Source organism: Sorex araneus, chromosome 2 (genome assembly GCF_027595985.1).
Source record: "Sorex araneus isolate mSorAra2 chromosome 2, mSorAra2.pri, whole genome shotgun sequence".
Taxonomy (NCBI): Eukaryota; Metazoa; Chordata; class Mammalia; order Eulipotyphla; family Soricidae; genus Sorex; species Sorex araneus.
In genome coordinates, this window is record NC_073303.1 from 248,376,667 (window position 1) to 248,400,556 (window position 23,890).

At 60.6% G+C, this 23,890-nt stretch overlaps 1 protein-coding gene across 5 annotated transcripts; it reads left to right on the top strand.

The window, feature by feature from the left end:
* Positions 1-2,369: 2,369 nt before the first annotated feature.
* Positions 2,370-19,643, top strand: PDLIM7 (PDZ and LIM domain 7). Of its 5 annotated transcripts, none has more exons than XM_055126728.1 (13): positions 2,370-2,554; positions 3,485-3,600; positions 8,098-8,249; positions 8,347-8,377; positions 9,432-9,448; positions 9,671-9,807; positions 9,921-9,957; positions 11,559-11,620; positions 11,762-11,978; positions 12,583-12,763; positions 18,819-18,939; positions 19,056-19,171; positions 19,294-19,643. In XM_055126728.1, the coding sequence occupies exons 2-13, from the start codon at positions 3,505-3,507 to the stop codon at positions 19,378-19,380; spliced, it is 1,254 nt and encodes a 417-aa protein (XP_054982703.1). In that variant the 5' UTR covers positions 2,370-2,554; positions 3,485-3,504; the 3' UTR covers positions 19,381-19,643. The 5 variants fall into 5 exon arrangements, with proteins under 5 accessions (XP_054982703.1, XP_054982704.1, XP_054982705.1 ...); XM_055126729.1 differs by having other exon boundaries at positions 2,371-2,554; positions 11,765-11,978; XM_055126730.1 differs by lacking the exon at positions 9,432-9,448 and adding an exon at positions 8,901-9,019 and having other exon boundaries at positions 2,372-2,554; positions 19,294-19,641.
* Positions 19,644-23,890: the final 4,247 nt, after the last annotated feature.

A 23,890-nucleotide genomic window follows, 5' to 3' on the forward strand; every position in this document is an offset into this window, starting at 1 on the left:
AGCAGGGGAGGTGGGGGTGGCGGGGGTGTTGAGTGAGGTGAGGAGAAGGGGAGGTGGGATTGAATCAAGACACCTTTGGAAACTGGGGTGGGCCCTGGGGCTCAGAGCAGCTTCGGAGCAAGTGCAAGGCTCTGAGTTCGAATCTTGTGCCGAGCCTAGTCTGGAAGGTTCTGCTGGGTTGTTTGTATTTGTTTTGGGGTCACTTCCGGTGATGCTCTGGGGTTCCTCCTGGCTCTGCACTCAGGACTGATTCCTGGTGGTGCTCGGGGATGCCGGGGAGCACCCTATGGGATGCCGGGGAGCAAGCCTGGGTCAGCTGCATGCAAGGCAAACAAACACGCTCCCCATTATGCTATCACTCCGGACCCTGGTTCTGCTGGTTGGACCCGGGCACTTCTGAGGGGCGTGTCACCCTACCATCAAGCTTGCCAGCACCACTTCTGAGGGAGACGGCTCAAAAGGGGGGGACATGGGATTAGTAGGGGGGAGCCCTGGATTTAAACCCTAGCACTGCACGGTTCCCTGTGCAATACTGGGAGCGAGCCCTAGGAGTGAGCACTGAACCAGGAGTAGCCTCTAAGCACAAGAAGGGAAGAGAAGGGGAGGGGAGGGGAAGGGGAAGGGAAAGAAAAGGAGGGGGAGGGTGGGTAGGGAGGGGGAGAGGCGAGGGGGGGAAATGAGGAGGGGAGAGGAGGGGGAGAGAAGAGAAGGGGGAGTGGAGGGGAAAAGAGAAGGAAGAGGGAGGGGAGAAGAAAAGAAAAGAGGGGAAGAGAGAGAAGAGAGGGGGTGGAGGGGAAGGGAGAAGAGGAGGAAGGGAGAGATGAGAAGGGAGAAAAGAGGAGGGGGGAGAGGGGAAGAGAGGGGTGAAGGCCAAGGAGAAAGGAGGAGCAGGGCAGGCAGAGACCAGGGCAGGGGAAAGGAGGTTAAGGAGGGAGAGGGGAAGGGAGAGGAGGGAAGGGAGGGAAGAGAGAAGGGAGGGAGGGGGGATGAGGCGGGGAGTGGAAAAGAAAGGAGGTGGAGGGGAGAGGATGAGAGAGGAAGGGGAGGGAGGGAAAAGGAGAGGGGAGAAAGGGAGGGAGGAAAAGGAAGGGAGTGCATTGAAGGCTGGAGAGTTCAGGGGTTAGGGCCTACCTTCCTTGATCCTTTGAGCCCAGCGGGTTCCCAGAATCCCAAACTCCTGATTCCCCTCCATCCCTCGCCCGCCCGGGGCATGGCGGGTCCCACAGCCGGGCACGGTGGGTAAAGTGGGGCCTTTCCGGTCTGGGGAAGGGGTGCTCAGCACAGCCCCTCTCCAGCACGTGGGGTTCCCACTGAGCAGGGATCCCAAAGCTGCTGGCCATGAAAGGGACTTGGATTAGGGCGGAGGGAAGGACCCACAGAGAGACCCCAGGCTGAGCCCAGGGCAGCCCTCACTTCTCCCCCGTGCAGGTGTTTCTTCTTTGACAGACTGAACCACAAACCTCTTCTCCAGCTCTTGTCCCTGCCCCACATCCTCATCTATCCCTATTAGGACATGTCTTCCTCTACTTCAATTTAAAAATGAAATACTTCGGGCTGGAGCAATAGCACAGCGGATAGGGCCTTTGCCTTGCATGCAGCAGACCCGGGTTCGATTCCCAGCATCCCATAGGGTCCCCTGAGAACCACCAGGCATGATCCCTGAGTGCATGAGCCAGGAGTAACCCCTTTACAACGCCGGGTGTGACCCAAAAAGCAAATAAATAAATTAAAAAATATATTTTTCTTTCTTTTTCTTTGCCAGGGGATGGAGGGTGGCACACACCCGGCTATGCTCAGGGCTTACTCCTGGTTCTGTGCTCAGAGATCCCTCTTGGAGGTGCCCCAAGAACTCTATGGGGTGGCAGGGGTCGAACCTGGCTTGGCCGCTTTGGAGGAAACTGTCAAGGTACAATCAGATTTAGAAATTTAATTTTTTTCTTTTGGGGCAACAACCGGTGATGCAACAACTGGCTCTGCACTCAGGAATCACTCCTGACTGTGCTCAGGGGATCATATGGGATGCGGAAAATCGAACCCGGGTCGGCTGCGTGCAAGGCAAACACCCTCCCGGCTGTACTGGTCCCACATTTAGACATATTAAAGCCATGATGGATGCTCTTCACGTCCTTCCCATACGACGGCGCTGAGAGGCGAGGCTTTGTTGCCCCATTGCCAACGCGGAGGAGATCAACATCCAGGTCGGTCCGATTTCCAAGGCCCCTTTCCTTGGACTCGGCCCGCCCAGGCGGGGCTAGCGGACGCGCACTCCGCACCTAGGCCCCGCCCCCTAGACACGCCCATCACACCACGCCCCTAGAGGCGTGGCTTCCCGCGGCCTCCGCAGCGACACTCGGCGATTGGGCGGGACCGAATCCTTGGGTGGGGCTTCCCGCCGGTTGCGAGGCGGCGAGGGGGCGTGCCCCGTGGCTCCGCCCCTGCGCGCGGACTCAAAGTGGTCGCTGGCCCGGGGGGCGGGGCCAGAGCTCGGGCGGCCGATCCCGAGGCGGCCGCGGGGAACCCGGCGCCCGGCAGCGCCCCGGCGGGGCCCGAGCAGGTACGGAGCGGCCGCACGGGGCGACTCGGGCCGGGCCGGGCGCCCCGGAGCGGGGCGGGGGCCGCCGGGAGCCCCGCAGGGCCCGGTGGCGCGGCGCGAGGACGGGGGTGGGGGGGGGTCGTGGCCAGCGCGGCGCTTCCTCTCGCGGGGCCCCGGCCCCTGCCTCCGCCCCCGCCCCCGCCTTCCTGCCGCAAAGCCGGCTGCGGCGGGGCCGGTTGGCGCCTGCGCCGCTTCCTGCGCCCCGGACTCGGCCCATGCCATGGGGCCCCGGCGGGGGAGGGAAACTGAGTCACGGCGGGCGGGTAGCCGGCTTTATGGGGAGGAGGCACCACCCCGCCGCCGGGAGCCCCAGGAGGGACCCCTGCCCTGGCCACCCCCGGAATCCTTAGTCTCTTCCCCCTTATCGCTCCCTCTCCACCCCCTGTGGAGCCCTCATGGGCCCAGGGGTGCCCGCCTGGGCTCCCAGCCGCCTTGACCGATCCCGGAATGCCTCGGACCCACGCCAGCCGCCTCCCTTCCCACCCCTCCCCCTCGCCCCGGAGCCCCCGCGTGCTCCTCTGCTCAGTGTCAGTTTACACGCCTTATATAGCCCGAGCAGGCTCCAGTCCCGGCCAGGCCGCCGGGAGGAGCCCAGGGGCCCCTGACTCACCCCGCCGGCCTGGGGGGCGAGGCCCGGTCAGAGCACACCCCCCTCTTCCCTTCCCTCCCCTGCATGGGGGCCCCCTCGGTGCAGCAGCTCTCTGGGCTGGGTGCGGGGTGTCCGCCCCGCAGCCTCCCAGGGACCGCTGTTGGACCCGGGTGAACCCAACCTGAGAAGAATCCTCATGCCCTGGGCCCTGGGTGTGCATTGGGTGCCCGTGCGTGCCGGGCAGCGGCCCAAGGCGGGGCCGGGCCCCAAACCAGCCCTGACTTCCTTTCTCTTGTCTTCAGAAGAAGCAGGGGGGGACACGATGGAGTCGTTCAAGGTGGTGTTGGAGGGGCCAGCCCCGTGGGGCTTCCGCCTGCAGGGGGGCAAGGACTTCAACGTGCCCCTGTCCATCTCCCGGGTGAGTCTCCGGTGGGGGAGGGGGCGGCCCCAGAGCTCTCGGGGCGATCAGGGCTTCCAAGGGGTGATGACGGGAAGCATCTTTCAGCAGCAGTGAATCAGGGTTGAAAATCCAAGAGGTGTCCTGGAGCAGAAAGCAGCAGAGGAAGCCCCCCCTGGCCTGGCCCCCAGAGCCCCTCCCATCCCTCCTGGGACTGTACTTGATCTCGATCCACAAAGTTTTGAGGACCTTGAGGGTCTAGGGATGGAGGCCCTGAGCACATCCATTTCACAGGAGGGTAGCCTGAGGGAATATGGGAGCCTCTTAAAGGAGCAGTGCCTGGACCCAAGCCATAGGACAGCCGGAAGGGCGCTTGCCTTGCATGGCTTGGGTTTGGTCCCCGGCATCCCCTGGGGTCCCCCAATCATGGTCTGGAGTGATCCCTGAGCACAGAGCCAAGTGGAAACCCTGAGCATTGCCGGTGTGTGCCTTCCCCCGCCCCCAAATAATAACAACGACAACAAAATCACAGCCCGCGCAATAGGACAGCAGGGTAGGTGTTTGCCTTGCACGCGGCCGGCTCGAGTTCGATCCCTGGCCTCTCGTAGGGTCCCTCAAGCCCTGCCAGGACCTTGAGCATTGCCCGATGGTAGCCCCAAAACAAAAGAAACAAGACCAAGAAAAAAAAACCAAAACACCAGTCAGTGCTTGGAGCCAAGCCCCCGGCGGGCACCTTGGGGGCCCAGGCTCACTGCCCCCCAACCCCAAGAAGTAACCAAGCCCACCTGATCTTCCAGAGGAGGGAACCCAGATGCAACAAGTTGCGGGGGCTCCTTCCACGGGGTTTGAAGGAACAGCCCGGGATGGGTGCACTCTTGTAGCTAGAAGGGGGGTTCGCTCACCAGTCTCTGCGGGTCTCCATCCCTGTTCACCCCGGATGCACCGGCCTTTTACCCGCCCCCCCCCAGCTGGCTTCCCAACCCATGAGGGCCCACCCCCTTGGGGGCGGGGCCCGGGCATGGCCCCGCCCCTGGCCCGGGATTGCCTTATAAGCCCAAGAATGCAGCTCCACATCGTGATGGCCAGTGAACGTGGCCAGCGAACGGGTGGCTCGCATCTGCGGGACCTAAAAAAAGGCTGGCGTGGGCCCTTGAACCCCACGGGTGGTCCCCCTCCTTTGGTCACCCTCAGGGCCATGGCTCCGGGCCGTGGGGTCAAGTGGGGGCCACCAACAAACAAACCGCCTCTGGCCTGCAAGGGTGAGGCCAGACTCTGTGGCCGGAGGGTCAGCAGGGGGTGGGGACTTCCTGCCCCACATCTGCCTGTCCACAGAGACCCACCCAGGCACCCGGGGGTGGGCAGGCCGCTGCTGTTGGCAGGGAGCCCGGGGTCTGCAGGGGGGCAGAAGGTTTTCTGAAAGGGACTGCCCAGCCCAGAGACAGGGGCCCTCGGGTGGAGCCTGTCTGCAGCACTTGGGTCTGGTGGCCACTGTCCTTCCCAGGGGACCTCGCCACAGGGGTTCTTCTGGAAACAGCCGCGCCAGTACGGGAATGAACCCTTGCTCCCCTCCCCAGCCCCCCACTCTCAAACCTTGCCTGCCCTGAAAACCTATCCGGCGTCCCCCCTCGCTGGGAAAGTGCTGACCGCAGGGCTGGCGAGCCGGGGCCTGGCCCGGCCTCAGGCCGGGTGTCCGAATGGGCGGGCCTGGACCAACTCAGCGGCCCCGGGAGGTGCAGTTCCTGGTGCGGTCAGACGGGGGCGCTCTGGAAGGGGGGGTCGGGTGGGGCCCTCATCAGCATGTGGGCGGGGCCCCGCCCGTGCAGCCCCGCCCCGGAGCTGGAGCTGAGCCCCTCCCGGGCCTGGCCTGGCCAGCGGCGAGGAGGGTCTTTGCTGAGCTGGCCTGGCCCCCTTCCTCTCCCCTGACCCCAAGCCTGGAGGGAAGAGGGAGGGGCTAGGCCTGGCTGTGGGCCCGGGCCTGGGAGATGAGGTAACGTCTGGGGCTTAGAGGGGGGGTTGGGCTGCCCCCAGAGCCCTCAGGCTGACTCACCCCCACCCCAGGCTAGTGTCCACCCCCGAGCTTTTCCCCTCCTGAGTTTCTGCGCCTGCCCAGCTCATAGCACCGGACACAGACCAACTCCCCCACCGCTGTTCCTGAACACCCCGAAGCTCTCACCCGGTAGGCAGCCCCCGCCCCCCCACCCCATTTCCCTTGAACTGGCCCCCTGGGTTCTTTTTCTTTTTGCTTTCTGGGTCACACCTGGCGATGCACAGGGGTTATTCCTGGCTCTGGACTCAGGAATGACTCCTGGCGGTACTTGGGGGACCCTATGGGATGCTGGGAATCGACCCCGGTCAGCCGCGTGCAAGGCAAACGCCCTCCCCTCTGTGCTGTTGCTCCAGCCCCCTCCCCACTTTCTGAGGCCATCATGTGCGGGCGGAGGGGGGCAAAGGGACGCCAGGGCTGGAAGTTGGACCCCCGAGCCCAGCACAGGGGGGTTAGAGTCATGGGGCCTCAGGGCTGGGACCCCTTTCCCCCCAGCCTGCCCTGCCCCTCGCCAGCCGGAGGCCTGGGCAAACCCAGGAACACGTTTCCGGGGCGGGGGGGCGGGGAGCGTCCAGTGTGGTTGGACCGATCACTCTTCATGACCCTTCAGGCCCCTCCCTCCCCAGGGCCAAGCCCTGATTCTGTGCCCCTTCCTCCAGGTCCTCCCTGCTTCCTGAGGGGGCCGGCCCTCCCCCCCACACCCCTGCTTCTCCCCCAGCCCTCTTTCGTGGTTTCACTCCTGCTACGGGCGGCCCATTTTTTGCAGACCCGCTCTTGCCCCTCGGCCTGCAGGGTTGAGAGGGGAAGGTCACGTGATCATTGGGGCTGGGGTGGAGGCGTGGCCTGGGCTTGGTTGACCCTGACGGTCGGTTCAGGACTGGCAGCAGAGGTGAGGAAGAGCACCCAGGGGTACCGGGGAGGAAGTTGCCACACATGCCGGCCCGCGGGCATGTCTGGGAGGGGAAACAGGCTGGGCCCGAGGCCAGACGAGGCTTCGGACGGCAGCGGTTGGAGCCCCAGAGAAGCTTGGGGTGTAGCTGCTGACATCACAGGCTATTTCTGTGTTTTTTCAGTTTTGCTGGGGGGCCACACCCAGCGATGTGCTCAGGGCTCGCTCCTGGCTCTAGACTCAGGGATCACTCCTGGCAGGGCCGGGGCGCGGGACCCGGGGTGGCCGGGATCGAACTCGGTGGCGTGAAGTGAAAGCTCTGAGAAATAGAGCGTCATGGGGGCTGGGAGCATTGGGCCATGCTTGGAAGCTTGCAGGGGGCATGAGGGGGCAGTTGGGACAGAGGAGGGACCACTGGGACAATGGTACTTGGAAACGATCACTCTGGACAAAAACTGAGTGCTGAGAGGAGGGAAGGGGATACACATGATACCCTTTCCGGGCCTGGATTGCAAACCATAATGCCCAGAAGGGGGGAGGGGAGGGAAGGGGCCAAGAAGGAGGGGTGGTGGGAGCGACACTGGGGACATTAGTGGAAGAAAATGCACTGGTGAAAGGAAGGGTGTTGGGACATTATATGACCGAAACCCAGCCGGGAGCAACTTTTTAACTGTGTTTCTCACTTGATCCAATTTAAAAATAAAATTTTGAAAAGAAATGGGTGGGGGTGTCCTCCAGTGGTCCCCCCCACTTCCTTAAGCTCCACCTCTTCCCCTTCCTCCCCCCCTCCAAGGGGAAATGGCCCCCGGAGAAGTCCTTGGGTTCTGGGTTTTTTTTTATTGATTTATTTTTTGGGGGGAACCACACGTGGCTTGCTCAGGGCTCTGTGCTCAAGGATCATTTCCTGGCTGTGCTCAGGGGGTCCTGTGGGATGTCTAGGATCCAGCCACAAGCAAGGCAAAGCGCACTCTCACTCTTGCCCCTGCTTTTTTTTTTTTTTCCTGCTTTTTTGGGTCATACCCATTGATGCACAGGGGTTACTCCCGGCACTGCACTCAGAAATTACTCCTGGAGGTGCTCAGGGGACCCAGTGGGATGCTGGGAATCGAACCCAGGTTGGCCGCTGCAAGGCAAACGCCCTTCCCGTTGTGCTATCGCTCCAGCCCTTGGCCCCTGCTTTTTTTTTTTTTTTTTTTTTTGCTTTTTGGGTCACACCCGGGAATTCTCAGGGGTCATTCCTGGCTCTGCACTCAGGAATTACTCCTGGCGGTGCTCAGGGGGCCATATGGGATGCTGGGAATCGAACCCGGGTCGGCCGTGTGCAAGGCAAATGCCCTACCCACTGTGCTATCACTCCAGCCCCAGCCCCTGCTTTTATGTTTGTTGGGTTTTGGAGGCAGGGCTGCACCCGCTCTGCGCTCAGGCATGGCTCCTTAAACAGTGCTCTGGGCGGATCACAATGGGAGGCCGGGGATCGAGCCTGGCCGGCTGTGTGCCCAGCCAGCTCCCTCCCCGTTGCCCTGTCCTGGGCAGGGGGGTGGCCCGCCGCGGTGACCCTCCGCTCTGCTCCGCCCCGCGCGCACAGCTCACCCCCGGCGGCAAGGCGGCGCAGGCTGGCGTGGCGGTGGGCGACTGGGTGCTGAGCATCGATGGCGACCACGCGGGCGGCCTCACGCACATCGAAGCCCAGAACAGGATCCGAGCCTGCGGGGAGCGCCTCAGCCTGGGGCTCAGCCGGTGACTAGGGGGACGGGTGGGCGTAGTGGGGTGGGGGCCCGGGTGGGGGTGTTGTCCGTGGTCCCAGCTTAGCAACATCCCTGTGCCCCCCTTCTAGGGCCCAGCCGGCTCAGAGCAAACAGCAGAAGGTAGGGACCCATCTGGGTCGTCAGCGGGTGGCGTGGGGGTGGGCATGGACACCCTGATGGATAGAGAGACTGTCCCCACGGTCCCCGGTACCCGCCAACCAGGCAGGGGGGTGGCATTGGGGGCGGGAGGGGAGCAGGGGAGGATGCGGGCGGGGGTGTGGGGAGGTGCGCCAGGGGCTGCCGCATGGTCCGGGCACCCCACGGTCACGCATGCCTGCCTGTTTGTGCGTGCGCGCCTGCACCCCGCTGCCAGCTGCCCTCCGCCCTCCGCCCCAGGGCCGCGTGGGGGTGACATCATCCCCTCTCCCAGTCCCGGTCCGGCCCCTTGAAGCGCAGTCGCACCCCCACCCCACCCCACCCCACCCCACCCCCACCTCCTTCCCTGTAGCCTCCAGCCCCAGTGTGCAGGGGTGTAGCGAGAATATCCTTATCCTCCTGGCACCGGGAGGGTGGGGAGACCCATCCTGCCCCCACCCCCGCCCTGCCCGTGCCCCCACCCTGCCCGGCTCTGTCTCCTGCCCAGGCCCCGGCCCCCGCCGCGGACCCCCCGCGGTACACCTTTGCACCCAGCGCCTCCCTCAACAAGACGGCCCGGCCCTTCGGGGCGCCCCCGCCTGCTGATGGTGCCCCGCAGCAGAATGGGTATGTCGGCCCCAGCCTGCCCACTGCCCGCGCCCCGCGCCCCCTGCTACTCCGCCTTCTGCACCGCACAGCGCCCTCTGGCCAGGCGGGACCCTGCGGCAGCGACCCCTGGCGGCCAGGGCAGGGGCTGCAGGCACAGGGCGTGTGTGTGTGTGTGTGTGTGTGGGGCGTGACTGCTAGTTGGACCTCGCCCTCTGGAGGGGCGTGGTCTTGCTGTCCCCGCCCTCTAGGGGGCGGGCTCAGAAACAGCCCCCCTGGTTTTGTCCCACCCAGGGAGTGGGGTGCAGTGTCTTCAGGCCAGTGAATCCCAGACAGCCATGAGGCCTCTAACCCCCGGCGCCTCTGATCCCTTGCCGTCTCTCTTCTTCCCATGTCTGTCCCTTTCTCTGTCCTTCTGTCTTGTCTTTCACAGGTGCAGACCCCTGACAAGTCAGTACCCGCCCTCCGCCTGCCCCTGTCTTCCTTGCTTTTGGCACTCTGGGTGGCAGCCCCTCCCCTCACTCCTCTCACGGTGCCCCCCACTCCACCCCACGCCTGGCCCCTCCCCCACTCTCCTCACACCTCCCCTTCCCTCATGGGCGGGTTCCCCCATGGCCTGACCCCATCCCCGACCCTGGCAGGGGTTCTGAGCTCCCCCCCTACTCTCCACAGACAGCTGCTCCGGCCGCTGGCCCCGGACCCCAGCAAGCAGCGGCTGATGGAGAACACGGAGGACTGGCGGCCGCGGCCGGGCACTGGCCAGTCCCGCTCGTTTCGCATCCTCGCCCACCTCACAGGCACCGAGTCCAGTAAGTGTCAAGGCTGCGGCGGCGGGCGCCCCTGTCCCCCCGCCCCAGGGCCCTGGGCCGGTGGAACCCCGTGTCCACCTTCCCCAGGCCAATGCTTGCCTCTGCCCTCCCAGTGCAAGACCCGGATGACGAGCAGCTGAAGACATCAAGGTAAAAGGGGGCCAGGAGACCCTCTCACTGCAGCTCCTACCCTGCCACTGCACCTGGGCCTAGGGGTCCCCAGCCATGACCCCCCACCCCTCCTCCATCCTTTCATTCTCCCAAGCCTCCCTCCAGCCCACCCTCCTCCATCCTCCCCTCCCTCCTCCATCCTTCCTCCCTTCCACCTCATGCTTCTTCCCCTCCCTCCTCATCCTCCCCTCCTTCCTCATCCTCTTCCTCTCCTCCCTCTTCCATCCTTCCTCCCTCCTCATCCTTCCTCCCCTCCCAGCCCCTTCCCTTCCTCCCACCCACCCATCTGCCTTTCTCCTGAGCGTCTTCTGCCCTCCTTGTATTTCTCCTTTCCCCTCCCCCTTTCCTTCCTTCCCTCCCCTTTCCCTCTTATCTCTTATTTCCATGCATCCGTTCTTCCACCCCCTTCCTCTCGTCCTCCCATCTAACTCCCTTCCGGCTCTCCTTCCTTCCTTCTCTCCTGTCATCCATGTTTTCTTCCTTCTGTCCATCCATCCATCCATTTTTCTTCTGTTCTCCCTTTCATTCCATTTATACTACTTGTCTTTCTTCCACCCTTCCTTCTTCCTTCCATCTATCCTTCCATTCACCTCCTTCCTTTCCCCTCCATTTTCTTCCTTTCTTTGTCCTTCTATTCTTTCCTTCCTTTCTCCCTTCTCTTCCTCCTGCCTGCTTTCCTCCCTTCCTTTTCCTTCCTTCCTCCCTTCTCTTCCTCTCTTCCTTTCTCCTTTTCCTTCCTCCCTCTGTCCTTCCCTTCCTCGCTTCCTTCTTACCTTCCTTTCTTCCTTCCTTCCTCTGCCCTCCATCCTGCCATCCTCTCTCTCCCTTCCATCTCTCCTGCCTCGGCTCCTTTCTCCTTCTCTGTCTGCCCCTTTTCAGGGAAAAGTTCATCGCGGAGCTGCAAAGCCCCCGTTACACGCGCCTCCGAGACTGGCACCACCAGCGCTCTGCCCACGTGCTCAACGTGCAGTCGTAGCGGGGGCTGGCGGGCCGCGGGCCTCTCTCCCTCCCTGTCTGTCCCTCCGCCCCGGGCACCCCCTCGGTGCCCCCCGAGCTTCTGCCTCCCTCCCCACTCACCTGCCTGGGCACTGAGCCTTCTCCCTGCCTGGCACCGGGCCTGGCTTCTGTCTGCCACTCACTGCCCGTGCTCTGCCCCGCGGCTCTGCCGTCTGCCAGGTCTGTGCCGGCTGGAAAACGGAAATAAACGTTCTCAGCGCTGCTCTCTGCGCCTCTGTCTTCTCTCTCTGCGGGCTCCCCCTCACCTTCGGGGCGGGGGGGGGGGTGGGGAGGCGGTGTTGGGGTGGTGCCGTCTGGGGCTCCCCCTGGGAGACAGGGGCACTTGACAAAGGGGGAGCTGCCCTCCGGGCCGATGGGAAGCGAGAGGGAACCCTGCTTTTGGTTTAAAACTTGGCTCGGAGCAGCTGGACCCCCTCCGTGGTGGTGATGGCGGGGGCTGATGGGGAGAATCGGGGTCCAGCCCAGCCACGTGCTCAGCACCCCACCCCACCCCCCTGGACCGTGCCACGGGAGCAGCACTTTGGGGGTTCAGCCTGCAGAGCCTTGAACGACAGTTCTTGCAGCCAGGTGCCCGGGACAGAAACCCCCGCCCCAGCCTCCGTGACACCCCAGGAACCGTGGCCCGGTGAGACCATGGAGTGGGAAGGGTGGGAGGGAGGGATCGCTCCCCCCAACCCCCGCCAGGAATCTCCCTCACCCCCACTGCCCTCCCCTCCCCCCCGGAACTGGGGGAACCCCGCTGGAGCGCCCATCTCCTTGATCCCAGCAGGCCCCCCGACCCCCAGCCCCACCAGCCGGCCGCCCTGGGCCGTGGACCCCGACTTCGCCGAGCGCTACGCCCCGGACAAGACCAGCACGGTGCTGACGCGGCACAGCCAGCCCGCCACGCCCACGCCGCTGCAGAGCCGCACCTCCATCGTGCAGGCCGCCGCGGGGGGCCAGGGCAGCACCCCTGTGTGCCACCGGTGCCGCAAGGTCATCCGGTGGGTGGCCCCGAACCCAGGCCAGCCCCGACTCTCCCGGCCCCCGTCGGGGGTCTGAGGGACCAGGCCCGGGATTTGATGCATCCCAGGGGTGGATCCCAGTGGCGCCCTCGGGCTGGGCCCGGCCGTGCCCCCCATAACTCATCCTCCGTCCCCGCTCCCTTGGTTGGGTCCCCTAAGCTCATCCCTAGCTGCACCCCTCGGCTCTCTCTCAGCCTTGCTTCCCGGGACCTGGAATAGTCCTGCAGCACCCGCTGTCCCTCCACGCACCCACACGCAACAGCCTTGCTGCAGGCTGCTCAGCTTCTAGAACCTTCCTCGGCCGCCTGTTCTGCCAGGCACATCCCCCTTCAGACAGCCCCCCTTTGCCAGGGACCGGGACTGGCTCAAGTCACTGTGGGTCTCCTGGGTTCAGGGGGGTACTCGGGGGGGATCCCCGCCCCTCAATTTCTCCCTGGGGAAATCCCAAAGGCTGCCCCCACCCCCACCCCAGCGTGTCACCTCTGCCCGGTTCCTAGGTGCCCCCGGGCTGCCGCCTTGTCATCCACTCTGGGAGAACTTGGCAGGTCCCCCAGCTGACGAGTGTGCCCTCTCCCCCACTCAGGGGCCGCTACCTGGTGGCGCTGGGCCACGCGTACCACCCCGAGGAGTTCGTGTGCAGCCAGTGTGAGAAAGTTCTGGAAGAGGGTGGCTTCTTCGAGGAGAAGGGGGCCATCTTCTGCCCGGCCTGCTATGACGTTCGCTACGCGCCCAGCTGTGCCAAGTGCAAGAAGAAGATCGCAGGCGTGAGTGGGGCAGGGAGGCGGGCATCGAAGCTGTGTGTCCCACACACATGCATGCGCATGTGCACACACACACTCACACACACATACATACGCTCACACACACATACACTTACACACACTCAAATGCACTCATACACACACACACACATGCACATACACACACACACTGACAGTCCTGAGCCGCTAAGACCCCTGCCTCAGGGGCTATTCCCAATCCTTTTAGCAAACTCTCAGAAGCCCCTCAGGTCAAGCAAGAACAGCTACGGGAGGGGCCAGAACCAGAGACGTAGGACAGCGGGGAGGGCATTTGCCTTGCACACACTGACCTGGATTCAATCTCCAGCAACCCTGAGGGCCCCCCTAAAACCCCGCCAGGAGTAATTCCTGAGTGCAGAGCGCCAGGAGTAACCCCTGAGCATCTCCGGGTATGACCCAAAAAAGGGGGAAAAAAAAAAAAAAAGAAGAAGAGCTATGGGAGGACCAGAGCTGGGACAAGAGGGAGGACACGTGCTTTGCATACAGACACCCTAGGCTTGGTCCCTGCCGCCCTGAGCCCTGCCCTGAGCCGGGAGTCAGCCCTGAGCACTGCTGAGTGTGGACCCGAAGTAGAAAGACCCCGAGTTAGGAGGAGGACGCAGGAGCCAGCTCAGTGCTCTGGGCTGCGGATCTTGCCAGCAGGAGCCCTGGGTTTGATTCCCAGAAGCACATAGTGTCCCCAACGCCCCCCACCCTCAGCACTGAGGGGTGTGGCTTAAGAACTGGGAAAAAAAAAAAGGAAAAAACGAGGGCTGGACGGGGCCACAGTGAGGGGGGCACTTTCCTTGAGTGCGAGCACCCCGGTTCGATCCACAGCACCCCGCCCGGTTGGTTCCCTGAGCCCCGCCAGGAGTGATTCCTCAGTCAGCCCTGAGCACCGCCAGATGTGGCCCCCCCACCCCCCTGCAAAACACAGAGGACTGGAGCAATATCATACAGCAGGAGGGGGCTGGTCTTGCACTTGGCTGACCCAAGTTCAATCCCTGGTACCCCATAGTGTTCCTGGAGTGCCCCCAGGAGTGATCCCTGAGCTCAGTCAGAGCCAGGAACACCGCTGGGTGTGGCCCCCAAACCAAAGAACCCTGTGGTTGAGATGTTTCATTCCCTTTGCTTGGTTTCGTGTTTCTTGGCTTTTGGGTCCCCTCCTTTGGTGTTCACGAGGCCACTCCTAGCTCTGACCCCGGGCATGCTTTGTGTACCTTGGGGTGCTGGGATGGAATCTGGGCCTGCCATGGAATCTGGGCCTGCCTTAATTGCACTGAGCTCCTGGTGTTTCTCTCCAGCCCTCCTGCTGCTCAGGGTTGAAACGACAGGGTTTTGGGCCCAGAAAGATGATGGCACAGGGGGCTGGGCACTTGTCTTGCACCCTGCCAACCCGGGTTCCATCACTGCCACCCCCTTAGGGTCCCCCAAGCACTACCAGGAATGATCCCTGGGTGCAGAGCCAGGAGTCAGCCCTGAGCACTGCCAGTTCTAAGCAAAAAAAAAAAAAAAGTTAAACTAAACCAAAAAGAAAACAGAAAAGAAAAATCATAAAACAAGGGAGGATTGTTTCCCTGCCATCCAAAAATCCCGGAATTCTCGGGAATTCACAGCAGCCACTCAGGAATGCACTGGGGTGTTTCCCTCTTTCGGGTCGTCGGAAATGCTTGTTCTGTGACTCTGGGTCCCTAAGCTCTGAGCAGATGACCTGTGACCCCACAGCCCCTCGCCTTGTGGACTTGGGACAGGAAGCAGAGGGACAGGGCAGGTGCCATCTTTCTTCTCTTTGTCTCTTTTTGTTTGCTTTTGAGCCACGCCTGGTGACATCTCATCTCAGTCCCTTCCCTGAGCTCAGCCTTTCCCCATCCTTTGAAGATTCTTGGCCTTTGTCCTGGAGACCAGAGGGCACTGTTGGGGGCTGGATGAGAGGATGGATTAGGCAAGGAGGGTGCAGGGCGGCCAAGTGACCAGCAGGGGGCGCTCCTATCCTGCGTGGACAAAAATCTGAAGCCCAAGAGAGGGGCAGAAGCTGCCCCTCCGTTGCCCAGTGTGCCAGATAGCCAAGCCAGGAGCAGTCCCTGACCCTGGAGACACTCCAGATTTGGTTCTTTTTTTTTTTTTCTTTTTAGGTCACTCCCAGCGACACACGGGTTACCCCTGGCTCATGCACTCAGGAATTACTCCTGGCAGTGCTCAGGGACCATATGGGATGCTGGGAATCGAACCCAGGCCAGCCGCATGCAAGGCAAATGCCCTACCCGCGTGTGCTATCACTCCAGCCCCCAGCTTTGATTCTTCCCGGCACCACTACCACCGTCCAAACAAAATCCAGGGTGATGCCAGGGAATCAAATAGGGGTTGGCCACATGCGAGGAGAGCAGCCTGGCCTCCCGCACTGTCTCCTCAGTGTCAGTCTGAGTGACCTTGACTGGGCCAGTACAGCGGGGAGGGCATTTGCCTTGCACGCGGCCAACCCAGGGTTCGATCCCCACATCCCATATGGACCCTGGAGCCCCCCAAAGTGAACCCGGAGTGCAGAGCCAGGAGTATGCACTGACCACTGCTGGTGTGGCTCCCAAACCCAAAATTAAAATTATTATTATTATTATTTTTAGAAAAATGGCCTTAAGGGGCTGGAGCAATAGCACAGCGGGTAGAGTGTTTGCCTTGCATGCGGCCGACCCGGGTTCGATTCCCAGCATCCCATATGGTCCCCTGAGGACCACCAGGGGTAATTCCTGAGTGCAGAGCCAGGAGTAACCCCTGTGCATCGCCGGGTGTGACCCAAAAAGCAAAAAAAAAAAAATGACCTTAACCTGGGGTGGAGTACAGGGGGTAGACCCAAGTTTGCAACCTGGCACCCCAGAGCCCTCTCCCTCCCCCCCCCAGCACCACCATAAATGATTGATTGCAGACCCATGAATAAACTACCGGTTGTGACCCCTCCCCCCCCCACACACGCACCCACAAAATTTTGTTTTGTTGTTTTGGGGTCACACCCAGCAGTGCTCAGGGATCACTCCTGGTGGTACTCAGGGGACCCTGTGGGATACCAGGGGTAGAACCCAAGTCGGCCGTATGCAAAGCAAGCGCCTTACCCACTGTGCTATCACTCCAGCCCCCTGGAGTGCGTGCTTTGATTCCTCCGTGTTGCATTGCATGGTTCTTCCTGAGCACTGCCAGGAGAGCCCAGGTCGTGGGTTTGAGCAGCAGCCAGTTCCATGGATTCTGCAGTGAACTGCCAGTCCAGTTGGCTGAGCAGCATCACCAAGAGGGAGTGCCAGGACTCCTGACCGCTGCTTGGGAGCTCAAATAAAAAGAGAGAGGGCTGGAGCAATAGTCCATCGGGAAGGGCTTGTGTGACCCAGCATGCCATAGGGTCCCCTCAGTACCACCAGGAGTAATTCCTGCATGCAGAGCTGGAAGTAGCTTTCCCTGCCCATCACCAAATGTGACTCAAAAAGTTTTTAAAAAAGGGGCTAGAGCAATAGCACAGTGGGTAGGGCATTTGCCTTGCACGCAGCCGACCCGGGTTCAATTCCCAGCATCCCATAGTGTCCCCTGAGCACCGCCAGGGGTAATTCCTGAGTGCAGAGCCAGGAGTAACCCCTGTGCATCGCTGGGTGTGACCCAAAAAGCAAAAAATAAATAAATAAATAAAAAGAGGCGGTTGTGGGGATGGGGCTAGAGCGATGGCACAGTGGGGAGGGCACTTGCTTCACCTGGATTTGATCCCCAGAACCTACTCTGATTCCCCAAGCACCACCAGCAGTGATCTCTGAGCACAGAGCCAGGAGTTACCCCTGAGCACTGCCGGGTGTGCCCTCACCCCCCCAAAAAAAAAAAGAGAGCAAGAGGAGTTTGGAGCAGCTCACAGGTTCTTCCCGCAGGTGCTGGCAAGAGCCAGGACACCAGGCGTGGGCACAGAACCCATCTCTGTGCTCTGTGGGCTGTGTGATCTGGGCCAGGCGCGCTCTCTGGGGCCCAGGAAGAGGGGGGCGGTGGCAATTCCTCCTCGCTGTGGGGACCATGTGGGATGAGACAGACACAGTAGGCGGCACCCAGGGGGTCTGGGGAGCCCCAGAGGGTCAACAGAAAAAAATGTCATCTAACTTGGTGTTCACTTGTCTTTTTTTTCTGGGGGAGGGTCACATCCGGTGGCACTCAAGGTTGACTCTCGGCTCTGCACTCAGGAGTTACTCCAGGTGGACTTGGAGGACCCTAGGGGGTACCTGAGATTGAACCCGGGTCGGCTGTGTGCAAAGCAAGAGTCCTCCCCGCTGTACTGTCGCTCCGACCCCATCCGGTGGAACAGTTTGGACCAGCTCCCCAGCCCTGGCTGGGCGCTGTCAGGGTCTGTCCTTAATGGAGCGATTATCAGGCTGGAGAGGTAACACAGAGGCTTGCATGTGTCCAAAACTGTTGGATCCTTGGCAGGCCTCGGAGCAGCCCTCAGAGCACAGAGCTGGAAGTATGCCTCTGAGAACCTCCAGGGGTGCCCAACCCCCCCCCCAAAGAACTAGAGCTAGAGCTACTCTTTATATATATTTTTTTTGGAAGGGAAGAGATCCATACCCAGTGGTGCTGAGAGCTAACTCTTGGCTCTGCACTCAGGGATCGCTTCTAGCAGGTTCTAGGGAACCATAGGTCAGCCCCATGCAAGGCAAGCACCCTCCCACTGTACAGTCACTCCAGCCCCACGCAATTCTTAAATGTGCCCCAGTCTTATTTATTTATTTATTTATTTATTTTTGCTTTTTGCGTCACACCTGGCAATGCACAGGGGTTACTCCTGGCTCTGCACTCAGGAATCGCCCCCTAGCGGTGCTCAGAGGACCCTATGGGATGCTGGGAATCGAACCCGGGTCGACTGCGTGCAAAGCAAACGCCCTACCCGCTGTGCTATTGCTCCAGCCCCCATGTGCCCCAGTCTTCATGGTTAATCAAGGAGAAAGGAAGAGGGGCAGATGAGAAACCATTAGCCCCAACAGATCAATTACCTGGAGTGTGTGAGTCAGAGAATGTTCTAGAAAAAATAAAAAAAAGGAAGCCCTTTGGGAACATGGCACAGGGAGGTTGAGCTGGCTATGAGTGGGTGTCAGAATGGACCTCGCTCGAGGAGAGAATATTTGAGCAGAGCTGTAGAGGAGGTGAGGGTGGAGCCTTGCAGACATCTGGGACAGAGCTTGACCCAGCAGGGGGACAACCAGAATGACCCCCCCCAGGACAGCTGCACCCCGTGTCAGTCAGGGACAGGAGGTGTAGGGAAAGGAGCAGAGAGCCTGGATCTCCCCTGGAGACGGGAGCAGGCCGGGACCCCCACAGCGAGGGGGACTGTGCCCCAGATCAGGGTGACATTCGCCTGGTAGTGGTAGTGTGTGCCATCAGGAAGGACAGAGGTGTGTGGATCACCCCAGTGGTGCTCTGGGGACCAGGGGGTGCTGGGCAGGTAGTTAAACCGCTGCCCAATGCCTCCAGCCTCCAATTTTGGCTTTTGTGTGTGCGTGTCTGTTTTTGTGTCACACCTGGCGATGCTCAGGGCTAACTCCTGGCTCTGCACTGAGGAATCACTCATGGCGGTGCTTGGGGGACCCTATGGGATGCCGGGGATCGAACCTGGTTCTGCCGCTTGCAAGACTAAATACCCTCCCCGCTGGGCTATCGCTCCAGCCCCTCCAGCCTCCCATTGTGTAGCTGTCTGCGCCACAGTCAGCAGTGCTGGAGGCCTGCTCCCAGCTCTGCTCAGCGGTCACTGCTGCTGATGCTCAGGGAACCATGGGGGTGCCAGGGATCAAACTAAGGTTGGCTACATGCCCCCCCCACGAAGCGCCCCTAGAGCATCTTCACACCATTTGCCCCAAAAAGGTTCCTTGATGGCACTGACTGCAACTGTGAGGAAATGGGGAATGAGGCATCTGGCAGCCCTGAGGCTGTGATGTGTTTGTGGTGGTGGGGGCCGAAGCACCCGACATCCGTGGCCGTGGCGCCAAGGACCTCCAGGAGGCTCAGTGCCCTGGGGATTGTCGCCTCCTTGCAGGAGATCATGCACGCCCTGAAGATGACGTGGCACGTGCATTGCTTCACCTGCGCGGCCTGCAAGACCCCCATTCGCAACCAACCCTTCTACATGGAGGAAGGGTCGCCCTACTGCGAGCGAGGTAGGGACAGGTGGAGGCTGGCGGGGGCCACGGGAGGAGCAGGAGGGAAGGGCTGGCCGGGAGCCAGCTCGCCCTTCCCCTCCGCCTCGACCTCCCCCCGATCCCACCCCCTCCAGACTACGAGAAGATGTTTGGCACCAAATGCCGAGGCTGTGACTTCAAGATTGACGCCGGGGACCGCTTCCTCGAGGCGCTGGGCTTTAGCTGGCATGACACCTGTTTCGTGTGCGCGGTGAGTGTTGTCTCCTCCCCGTCCCCCAGAGCCCTTTATTCTTCACCGGCCTCCCCTTCCGCTTCCAGCCGCGCGACCCCCCCCCCCTGCAGTGCCATGTGACTGGTCTTGGCTGTCCCCAGATATGTCAGATCAACTTGGAAGGAAAGACCTTCTACTCCAAGAAGGACAAGCCCCTTTGCAAGAGCCACGCCTTCTCCCATGTGTGAGCCCCGCCCATGCATTGATTGAGCCCCGCCCACCGGCTCCTGCCCTGCCCATAAGTGCCTGCCCTACCCACCACAAGGCCCCGCCCAGCCCCACTAGCCCCTGTGGAGCAGTGGCTGGAAGGGGCTAGCATAGGTCACCTCAGCCCCGACTCCTGGCCCGAGCCTGGGGTTCCCTGGACCCTGCCTCACCCCCCCCCCCCCCGTCATCTGCCCTCACTTGCCCCACCTATACCATCGCACACCGGCCCTTGTTCACTTCCAGTGCCACAATAAAGATGTATTAGCCACGTGTCCTATATTGCGTCTCCCTGACCCCCCCAGCCCCATCCCACGTGTCGGGAATGCGGAGTTTGAGATGCACAACAGAGTGGAAGTTTAAGTTGAACTTCTCCAGGGGTCGGAGAAATGGTACAGCAGTAAGGTTCATGCCTGGCACGGCGCCTCACCCAGTTCCATCCCCAGCATCCCGTAAGGTCCCCTGCCAGGACTAATCCCTGAGCACAGAACCAGGAGTCCTACAAGCATCACCGGGTGTTGAGATGAAAGAAAGAACAAGCTTGGGGCTGGAACTCCAGTACCACAGTCGACCCAGGTTCGATCTCCAGCACCCAGTATGGTGCCTGAGTGCAAAAACCAGGAGTAAGCCCTGAGCACAGCCAGGTGTGGCCCAGAAACAAAAAGTGGGGAGAGAAGGCGGCCCAGGTAGGTGCCACATAGGAGTATGAGCTTTGCTTGCAAGAGCCCCAGGTTCCATCCCTGCACTGAAGGATTCCCTGAGTACCTTGGGTGGTGTACCCCCGCCCCAAGCAGAAAATAAGAGGAGGAGAGAGGAGGGGAGCAGAAAAAGCGGGGAGAGGGCTAGAAAGATAGCACAGTGAGTAGGGCACTTGCCTTGCATGCACCTGACCCGGGTTTGATTCCCGACATCCCATATGGTCTCCCAAGCCCTGAGTGACCCCTGAGTGCAGAGCTATGAGTAACCCCTGAGCACTGCAGGATGTGGCCCCTCCTAAAAAAAAAAAAATGAGGGGAGGGGCTGGAGCAATAGCACAGCGGGTATGGCATTTGCCTTGCACACAGCCAACCCCGGTTCAATTCCCAGCATCCCATAGGGTCCCCTGAGTATCACTAGGGGTAATTCCTGAGTACAGAACCAGGAGTAACCCCTGTGCTCGCCAGGTGTGGCCCAAAAAGCAAAAAAGAAAAAAAAAGGGGAGACAGCGTCTCAGTTGCCCAGGGGACTGGGAACCGCTCAGTGTCTTCAAACACCTGCCAGGCCTAAGGTCATGAGTTCAGTCTCCAAGGCTAAGTAAGGTCCTTACACATGCCAAATTAGATCCTGCCCGAACTGCTATTTGAGCTTGGCAGTCTTGCTGTCTGGCATCCCTGGGGCTGAAAGCTATTTCCGGCCTCTCTGCAGCCAGGTGTGTGCAAGCATCACGTTAAAAAAAAGGGTGTGGCCGCTGGCGAGCACCACCCGTGCCAGGAAGGCGATTTCTGGTCAGTAGCCCTGAGGTCTCTGCAGCGCCACCCAGCGAGCACAGCTAGGAAGTGCAACCCTGGAGTTAAGAGTGCGAGGGATAAAGCCCCTTTGCCCAGTGTGCTAGGTAGGATACCAGTTCGATTCCCACCACTACATGGTCCTCTGGCTGATGCTGTTCTGGGGGTCTAGGAGCACCTTGAATGACTCCCCCGGCCCAACTGAGAAGAGTTAGGCCAGATAGAACAGCAGGCGACGTGGGGCTGGAGAGATAGGACCGCCGGGAGGGTGGCTTGCACGCAGCCAACCCAGATTTGATCTCTGGCATCCCATAGGGTTCCCCCAAGCCCGCCAGAAGTGGTCCCTGAGTGCAGAGGCAAGAGTATGCCTTGAGGGGGCTGGAGTGATAGCACCAGCAAAGAGGGTAGGACGTTTGCCTTGCATGCGGCCAACCCGGGTTCGATTCCCAGCATCCCATATGGTCCCCTGAACACTGCCAGGAGTGGTTCCAGAGTGCAGAGCCAGGAGTAACCCCTGTGCATCGCCAGGTGTGACCCGAAAAGCAAAAAAAAAAAAAAAAAAAAAAAGGAGTATACCCTGAGAATTGCCAGGTGTGGTCTGAGAGAGAGAGAGAGAGAGAGAGAGAGAGAGGGAGGGAGAGAGAGGGAGGGAGGGAGAGAGGGAAATGGGACTGGAGACATAGTATAGCAAATAAGGTGCTTACCTTGCAGGCAGCTGACCCAGGTTCAATCTCCTCATCCCGGTGGGTCCCCCGAGCTACCATGAATGATCCCTGAGAGCAGAGCCATAAGAAAGCCCTAAGCACTGCCAGGTATGGCCCACAGAAGTGTGACCTATAGTTGGCCGACCCAGGTTCGATCCCTGGCACCCCATACAGTCCTCTGCGTATCAGCAGGCGTATCAGCAGGAGTGATCCCCGAGCGTAGAACCAGGAGTCAGCCCGGAGCACTGCTGGAAGTGGCAAAACAAAACAGAAACAAGGGGCTGGAGCAACAGCACAGCAGGTAGGGCGTTTGCCTTGCACGCGGCTGACCCAGGTTCGATTCCCAGCACCCCATATGGTCCCCTGAGAACCGCCAGGGGTAATTCCTGAGTGCAGAGCCAGGAGTAACCCCTGTGCATCGCCGGGTGTGACCCAAAAAGAAAAAAAAAAGAAAACAGAAACAACCCAGGGAAAGGCGGAGGGAAGGATCTCTGGGTGCTCCCTCTGAGGACCTGGAGCAGGCGCACCAGACTTCCTGTTTGTGTTTGTTTATTTGTTTGTTTGTTGCAGGGAGGGGCCGTACCTGGCAGTGTTCAGGGTTGCCTCCCGACTCTGCACTCCTCAGGGATACCGTAATGCAGTGCCAGGGATCAAACCTCCTGGCTCAGCAGTCTACACGGTGAGCTCTTGACCCACACACCCACAGTCTCTGTCTGGCCCTCCTGCTATTTTTCGGACCCTGCCAGAGCCCCGAAGCCCCCTTAACCGTTGAATGAATGAATGGATGAATGAATGAATGAATGAGGTTCGGGGGAGACATTCAGGCATGTGGGCAGCCAGTGACAATCCCAATGCACTTCTCCCCTCCCAGGCAATTCGCCGTTGAGCTGGGGGCAGGCTGGGGCCACTGATCATAGCTGGTTGTAATTGATGCCCCGGGAACGCTTGTGGGCGGGACGCGTGGGGAAACGGGGGGTGGGGGGGTAATTCAGACTTCAGTCACCCTGGAAGAAGGCAGCCGGCGTGAGCCTCTGCTTTCAATCTGGATGATCTTTCAACCCCACAAAGGAAAGTCCCCTCTCACTGTTTTCTTGAACCACCAAGCCCTCTGCGGCCATTCCCGGTTTCCATGGAGACAAGCCCAGCCGCATAGGGTGGGAGGTGGTCAGTACTTTGCAGAGCCGCAGACACTTCCGCCTGCTGGCCCAGTGCAACCAGAGATTCAGGCTTTTCTTTCTTTTTTTTTTTTTTCTTTCAGTCTGGGGACCTCACCCAGCACTGTTCTGGGTTTATTCCTAGCTCTGCACTCAGGGAGCACTCCTGGTGGTGCTCAGGGGACCCTCTGAGATGCCGGGAATTGAACCCAGGTCAGCCCTATGACTCTTTTTTTTTTTTAAATTTTTGGGTCACACCTGGCGATGCACATGGTTTACTCCTGGCTCTGCATTCAGGAGTTACTCCTGGTGGTGCTCAGGGGACCCTATGGGAAGCTGGGAATTGAACCCGGGTCGGCCGTGTGCAAGGCAAACGCCCTACCCGCTGTGCTATCGCTCCAGCCCCAGCCCTGTGACTCTTACTCGAGATACTGCAGGCAAAGCGCCTTGCCCACTGGATTAGATTATCCCTCCCACCCAGAGATTCAGACTTTTATATCAAATCTGGGTTTCACTGGTTGGATTTGGGCACAGGGGGAGAGGGGCAGAAGACACCCACCTGACTGGGACTCAGGGCTTCTTCCTGACTCTGTACTCGGGGATCATTCCTGGTGGGCTCAGGGCGGAAGGGTGGACCCTGTGGGGTGCCAGGGATCTAACCTAGATTGGCCGAATGCAAGGTAAGCAGCGTGCCAGTGGGGCTAGCTCGGGCTCATTGCTGAGAGAGCAGGGTTGGGGGGTGAGGGGGACACCTCCCTCAGATGCTGGAGTACCAGGCCGTGCCTGGGCTCAAAGCCAGATCTCTTCCAGGCAGACCATGTAACCAGCCTGCATCTCCACAGCCCCCAGATCCAATTGTTCAGACTTTTGCAGTGGGGGGTGGGGAAGAAGGCTTTACTCAGGGTTTACTCCTGGGTCTTTTTGTTTGTTTGTTTTTGCTTTTGGGGTCATACCCAGTGATGCACAGGGGTTACTTCTGGCTCATGCACTCAAGAATTACTCCTGGCGGTGCTCGGGGGACCATATGGGATGCTGGGAATCAAACCCGGGTGGGCCGCGTGCAAGGCAAACACCCTACCTGCTGTGCTATCGCTCCAGCCCCCTCTTTTTTTAAAAAAAGAAAGAAAGAAAGTTCCCTTGGTGTGGGGCCCA